General features: G+C 42.5%; 1 protein-coding gene across 1 annotated transcript in view; it reads right to left on the reverse strand.

Moving 5' to 3' along the window:
- XBP1 (X-box binding protein 1) overlaps positions 1-2,331 on the reverse strand; it is a 2,622-nt gene extending 291 nt beyond the window's left edge. The window contains 5 exon segments of the mRNA XM_009996871.1: positions 1-496; positions 1,290-1,373; positions 1,376-1,453; positions 2,011-2,139; positions 2,275-2,331. Of these exon segments, the coding sequence (XP_009995173.1) occupies positions 1-496; positions 1,290-1,373; positions 1,376-1,453; positions 2,011-2,139; positions 2,275-2,331 (844 nt within the window).
- Between the last annotated feature and the right edge of the window lie 5,257 nt (positions 2,332-7,588).

A 7,588-nucleotide genomic window follows, 5' to 3' on the forward strand; every position in this document is an offset into this window, starting at 1 on the left:
TGCCAAGTGGAGAGGACATATCACTGAAGGGTGAGAGTGATCCTTCATATCCAGAGTCACTACAGGCATCCAGCAGAGAGCTTGGGGCTGCAAGGCTATGATGAGAGGAGAGCAGGTGAGAGATGCCCAGCTCAGGCATGAAGCTGTCTACAGGTTCCTCTTTCACAGATACTGAGACCTCAGGGGTAGCTTTGTCTTCAGATGCAGAGGGAGATACCTCCTCAATTTTCACTAGCATATTGGTTTGGTTGCCCATTTTAACAGGAATCTCCAGTATTAGGGGCTTTGTGTACACATGGTCAAACCTTATCAGTTCATTAATGGCCTCCAGCTTGGCTGATGGGGACCCCAAAGATGGAGAGGGGGAGGTTGGTATGGAATTTGTTTCTCCACAGATCTCTTCTTCCAGCTTTTCCAGGCATGTTGACTCTGAATCAGCATATTTGAGAAACATCTCTGGGTCCAGACTGTCCAGAAAGCCCAATAGGAGATCAGACTGCAGAGAAAAATACTGTTTTAGAAAGACAGCCTACTACTGTTACATCAAAACATCAGTTGCAGCATTTATTAACCTTCATGTGGAAGTTAAAACATGTTAATGTGAACACAAGTTTTACCCAGACCACCACTAACAGAACAGACAGTTAAGGCAATTACCTTTTCTTAGGAGCATTTTGTCCATTAACTTTTTGTAAGGGAACTGGCAACCCTCATAGAGCCCTACATGCATTTGCTATTCACAACCTCTATTAGAAACTCCTTGAGATCTTGGACCCATCAGGTACAAACACCACACTACCCGCTGACTCCAGAGATCATGTATCAGAACTTGGCTTAGACAGACCTGCACATACCCAAGGTTTGAGGTTTGGTTTAAACCAAAACCACCCTAGAAGGTGAAAGATGCCTGTCCTTGCATTTGTGGAATTCATTCATAAGAAACAAGCTTTTGGCATGAATAGCTTTGCTAGGTTCCAGCACATCAGAAAATTACCAAGTTTATTTCAAACAACAGCAAAAGCACAGTATGCTTTTGGTATTTACACACTTTTAATGTAAGAGCAAAGATACTGTTTCAGGCAACATCCTCTAAGATTTTATGGAAACTTCCATGAACTCCTGTACTCAGAGTCCAACACAGCTGTTTTGAGCCGCACATATGACATACCAAGATTTGGAAAACAAGCCAACTATGGAAAGCCTGACTTGACATCAGGAAATTCTGACATGAGTCTTAAATCCAGTGGTTCTGAATTTCATGGCCATTTTGTAGAGGAGTGGATGCTTACCTCCGAGTCTGAAGAGTCACTGCCATCAGAATCCATATGGAAGCTATCAGAAATGGTGACTGCTGGGCCTGCACCTGCTGCAGAGGAACACGTAGTCTGAGTGCTGCGGACTCAGCGGACCCGGTCACCAATCTAATCTCATCCACCTGCGATTCCTTCACAACCTGTGTCAAGGGAAAAATCCAGGCAGTCACCACAAGTGTTTTGACAGTATAGTACATTATCCTGAAGACCATGCTTTTCCTACTAAGGCTTCCAACATTGTATTCTGCAGTTTGTACAGCAGGAACCTGAAGGTAAGACCACTTCCAAAGCTGCCTCAAACTTCCATCTAGTTAGAGAACGATTCTGTTCACTACTTTTAAAACGAGAGCCTGACCCCCTCCACTATACCCTCTGTTCTTCTGAGGCAAGCATACATTACTAACAGTTACCACTTCATTTCTAGAACATAATGTAGAAGACCAGACAAAATAATCTTAAAATAGCTTGAAAGCAGTCAGCTTGCCATCTCCCACACTACCAATGGTCCCTGCTTTGAAGTGGGTATCTAGCCAGTCTGTGGGAAAGCCTCCATTTGGAGGACATGGGTGTTTCTGGCACACCAAGTACCGCACCTCACAGCACAGCTGTTACTGCCCAAGAGCTGCCCAGGCAGGGGCCATTCCCCGCCCGGAGCCCGGCAGCTCCTGGAGCCAACCCACTGGCACAGCAGCCTCACCTGGGACTCGCTCTCCTCCTCCACCTTCAGAGCATCCAGACCCAGGCGGCAGCGCAGCTCCTGGTTCTCCAGGGCAAGGGTACACGTCTTCTCCCGCAGGAGTTGGTTTTCCAGCAGCAGCTTCTGGTTCTGCAGAGAGCCGTGTGCAGGGAGATGGCAGCGCCGGCCGCAGAGTCAGCCCCTTACCACCTCCTCCCCCTCCAGCCCCTTACCACCTCCTCCCCCTCCAGCCCCTTACCACCTCCTCCCCCTCCAGCCCCTTACCTCCTCCTCCAGCTCCAGCACCTGCTGCTCCAGCTCCGTCCTCCCATTTGACAACATTGTTGAAAACTATGGAAAAGAAGAGCCCCCTTTTATAGTATAGAAGCAAAACACAGTGAGATTAAATGAAGCACTGAAGATCACACAAGAAATCTGCACTGGAATAAAAGCTTTCATGTCTCATGTTCTTGCTCTGCACTTAAGGAAAAGTTAGTGTTCCCTTAGGCACAGGTACTCTGCGGCATTGCGATATACATTGGGAAAATAGGATTGCAGCAAACACTGAATGTTGCACAGAGAATAGGTTGATTTTTTGTGTTGGTTTTGTTTTATGTTTGTCCCAGTGCTCTTTCAGAAAGTAAAAATAAGTTATTCAGGCCCTGATTTTTCATAATCTCAAAGGTACTTGGTGTGCGGACAAGCCATCGATTTTTGTTCTCAGGCTGTTACAGTCACATACATGCAGTAAAAGTAATTTCCTCGGGACTAATACCATTTGTTCTCCAGGGTTTTTCCTTATGAAAACTGAATTTTGAAAAAGCCTTATTTAGCATTGGCTATTAAGGTTAGAAGAGATTGAGATCCATTTGTAAGATGAACAAGACATAGAATTTTGCTTTTGCAAACTTCCCTGACAAAGTTCCTTCCTTATACAAGGAAGGTTTTTCTATGTGATAAATTTCCAACTGAAACTAAAAAAATCTGTTAAATTACTTTCCCTTCCTAGTTGATGTACCTATTGCACTGAAACCTTTCTTTAATTTTACCTTTCACTGTAAAGTTATTAAAACTCAGGTTTTAGCAGAACATGACTTTTCCCCTCTTAGACCTGAACAAAACATTTCATTGTCATAATTATTCTAAATATGAAGCAAAAATGCTTTTCAATGTAAATAAGTTTCCATACTAGAGCTTGATAAAGGATTATATAGGAAGATGAATAAGCCTTTAGTTTAAGAAAACTGGACTGAAACTTTATTTCAGTCATTAAAAATATATATATGTTTGGATTATGGGCATTTGTACATCTAAACTAAAGCAGAATATTTTGGGGGTAATTTATGCCAAAAGACAACTTGATCCCAAACAAACCATACCACATAGGTTGTATTCCTGAGGAAGAGCTGGTGGGAACAGACTATCATTCTGAGGTATAATAAAAAAAGTTGAAACAAACCTGATCAAAAAGAAACCCCTTCCCACCTCCCCCACATCCCTCGCCCCCTGCTGAAGTCTATAATGTTTTAATACATTAGAAAGGGAAGTCTTGGACAGGACATCTGACCTGGATGGATATTGATCTTCTAATTGTCAACGTCTCATGGTCAGTGGTTAGAGGTTCTCATCATTAAGGCACCACGGTCATTACAGTGTGCAACATCACTGTGATGTGACTACAACTCACAAAAATCAGATGCCTGCCAAACACTAAGTGATGGACCTTCCTTTGCAGCTGGGCAGATCCAGCACATCCATATTGCTGTTGTCAGTTGAAGTGAACTTCTGAACAGTAAGGCCTGGGGCATAGTATAAGAGGGACTAAAGAACAGTTGGTGGGTAAGAACCAATGGAAGTGCTGCTTTGCAGATGTAGGATGGTGAGATGCCTTTATTTAGAGGTCACTAAAAGCAAGTTTTCCTCAAAAATTTCCTTTGTGTTCCTGTTGAAAAATGGATAGAAGAAGAACAGTACCTGGATTTTCCTTTTCTTCATATTGAACACATTTTTCTATGTTTGGAGATGATATTTAAGATCTCTTAAAGCTAGTTTAATCAGAAAGAAATGCATTATTATTGCCTGAAATGTGACTAAAAGTAAACCTCGAAACGCCTTTCAGGGGCAGTGCAGCAGTTCAGCAACGTGCCGGCAGCGACAGGCAGGTGCCCAGGCCCGGGTCTGTTGAAATCTCGAGCCCTGCTCGGTGCCCCCAGCTCCCCAGGCCTTGCCTGTGGTGGTTGGACACGACCTGAGTCGTTAGGGAATGTTGAAACTTTGCCTACTTGCATTTATTTCTTAAATCCATTCGTACGTTGAATTTAATTAGTTAAGATGTTAAACAGTACAGGAAAAACATGAGCTTTAGAAGTTCAAAGGCTCTGGTGTGCTGGTTTGGCATTACTCCAGCGCTGGAGTTCTGCCAGGCTTTCATGATACAAAGAACAAACTGGGTTTGTAAGTTTGTGTTTGTTCTGTCCTGACTCACTGCAGCATGACATTTGGTTAAGGCTGTGAGTTCACCTTTCTACTTTGACAACTTTGTGAAAAATACGGCGACTTTTTGATAAGCTTTTTAATCTGAGTGCAAAAAAGTTGTGCTGGTCCTTCTAAGCCCCTCAGGCATCCATTATGGAAAACTTACCTTCTTCTCCTTTGCATGTCTTTTCTGGGCTTGAACTCATGTTTCTTCTATAATTAAAATTCTCAATTTAAAACTTTAATACCTTTTTCTAATTTCAGGCATTCATTTCAATTGTTGCCCTTTTTTTAGCACAAACAAAAGTGTTGAATAGACTGCCCCTGCTTCTGCTGCTTTGTGACATTTACAGTTGTACTGGGACTAGCCATGATGTGATTTCTCAAATAGATAACCAGATTTCTTAGCATTATGGCTGAGGAAAAATCCCAACTCTCTGTATGTGATTTAGTTTTCCTGATTAATTTTAAACAGAACAAGAGCAAAAGCATCTTTTTCCTTTTGCAATAAACAGTTGTGATCATGACTAAACTTCAGATGTGCAGAAACATACAGACCTGTAGTAGCACCTGAGTCACTTCACAGTGATATGTGACCAGGCACAGACTTGGACACTGCCCTTGGCCCTGCTGGCGTGACAGTGGTATCCATTGCCATGTCTGGTGGTCGCAGGAATGGCTGGCAGAGGAAGGGCATGATGTCCTGCAAGCTAGGCCTGTTGGATAATTTCAGTAGCATTGCTAAGACTTGCTGTGAGGTAGTTACTGAAAATATACTTAGGGTCACAAATATGTTACTACCATTATGATACATGAAGTCTTTTATTAAATACATGGTTAAGTCACTGGGTAAAAGAGTGGCAAAGAAAAGTTCCATGAAGCTGGTCTTGCACTGAGACACCCTTTCAGAACACTTTCATTAAAGGACTTTAAAAGTTTAATTCTGATTCCCAATTTTATTTTATTTTTTAAACTCACTGTTTACACATCCCAGTTTTCATATTTTTCTTTTTTCAGTCATTGGATCTGAGCCTGTGATCCACATGACAGTGCTCTAGTTACTCAAGAATGCTCCTCACCCTGCCTTTATCTCAGTACCACCATCTATCTAAAGGATATGTCAATGAGGATACTGTTGGCTGTCCTGCCAGAAACATTAGCTTCTGCTAACATAGCTTTGTGTTATATGTTCCAGGTGGCAAACCCACCAAAGGAAATAGTTTTGTTTAACAAAGGTGGAGAGGCTTTGCCTTTATATAATATCAGATACAGAGAAAGAATTGTGACTTGAATGTTATCTGTGCATGAAAAATTTGGGATAGAGGAGAGAAAGAAAATGGAAGATGAAGGTGTAGAGAAAAGGTAGTTTAACTAACAGGCATAGTTTGAGAAAGAGCTTGTTTGCCCAATGTGTGTTTGAAAACACTTGGAAAGTGGCCCAGGGCCCCAAGCTCGTGTCAACAGCTGGAATATTCCCAGATCTGTATCAAAAGCTGATTAAATGAGAAATGGAACTGTTCTGCAGCCTAAATTGAGGTTATTTCAAACCCATAATGTTTATAATGAGCTTTATATGAATTTTACTCCTTAAATTTCATCATTTCACTTTGGAATTCAGGAGAGCTTCTTGCAAAAGTCTGGTGCTCTCAGTCTTACGATGAAAAGTAACTGTTCTATCAGAGACTCCACTAACTTAGTTGCTGAGTTCATAATGAGCTGGAGCAGGGGGAGAGTTTTAGTTCCGCCAGGTTATTCAGTTGTCTGAGGTACTGGCAACACTTCCTTCTAGTCTTAACAGTTCAGGCTTTTTGGAAACATACATGGGGTTCATGCTGCTCCTCTTGCTCTGAGCAGAAGGGTTGTTCTTAATTGTTGTAGTAGGGAAAATTTACAGGCAATATGATGATAAAGGACATAGCATTTTCCAGCAGTCTGGCAAACCTAGTAGGGACAATGTCATAACTCTTCTTTGGAAAAACGGTGTTACTTCTTTAGTATGAGCAGAACGCAGAACCTGTATCCTTTGCCTACTGCATGGAGCTCCTAACCTCCATGTATGCTCTAGCAGGTGACCTTGACTTTGCCTTCTCTTAATGCTGCCACAAGCGAGTCCTGCAGAAAAGTTACATTTTACTCAGCTGTCATCCCTGCTCCATTATTGTTGAGAATCTGCCTTATTTCTGTGACTATTCCCAGCATACTCTAAGGAAGGTGTGGAAAAAACCCAGTGAGTCCAACTTTAACCGTGACTCTCCTGCAAGCATCTCACAAACATGTACCTTGCATTCCAGTTCCTTGTCCTTGTGTTCCACATACATTACTAGTACCTGTTACTACCCAGAATGACAAGGAACAAGGGGTAGCTCTGCCTCAGTTCCATCTCAGATCCGTGCAGTGGGCCACAGGCATAAGTTAACAGATTCTTACTTTGATCATCTTCATGTCTCAGTCCTCTGACCTAGCTGCTTTTGTAGTGAGGGAGAAATCCCATCACACTTGTACCTTGGGTGCCTCCTATTACATCTCTTCTCCCAGTCCCTTCAGAACTTCACGCTGGAGGGGTATCCTAGCCACTACAGGCAGCATCAGTTGACTTGGGCACATGCACCTTGTGACAGAGATCACATGCACTTGTAGAAGGCTTCTTTGTCTTCCCTACCCAACAGTCACCATCCCTGGATGTGTTTGAGTCACCTCGATGTGGCACTTGGGAATATAGTTTATTGCTGGACTTGATAGAGGAGGGTTAATAGTTGGACTGTATGATCTTAAAGGTCTTTTCCAACCTAAGTGATTCTGTGATTCTATGAATTAGCTCTCCCATCACCATAGTCGATTAAAGCTTTGTTTCTCATTCACAAGAGAAGTCTCAGTTAACTCAGACAATTCTGGAACAAAGATATTCTGGAAGTTGGCTAGAGGTTGAGCTTTTTACAAGGCCTTTTTTAGGAAAAGACGTTCTCCCTTCATTGCTGTTGGTGTTCCCAGCAGCCGTAGGCACTGAAGTTCATGTTGGAGCTCCTCTAGGCATTTTAGTAGCATTGCCTGCATCCAAAGAGGTTGTGCCCTATTCCAGGTTTAGTGGTAGCTTAGTAGCAATACATTTCATGTGGTACCTCATAAA

Source organism: Chaetura pelagica, unplaced genomic scaffold, assembly GCF_000747805.2.
Source record: "Chaetura pelagica isolate M959 unplaced genomic scaffold, ChaPel_1.0 scaffold294, whole genome shotgun sequence".
Taxonomy (NCBI): Eukaryota; Metazoa; Chordata; class Aves; order Apodiformes; family Apodidae; genus Chaetura; species Chaetura pelagica.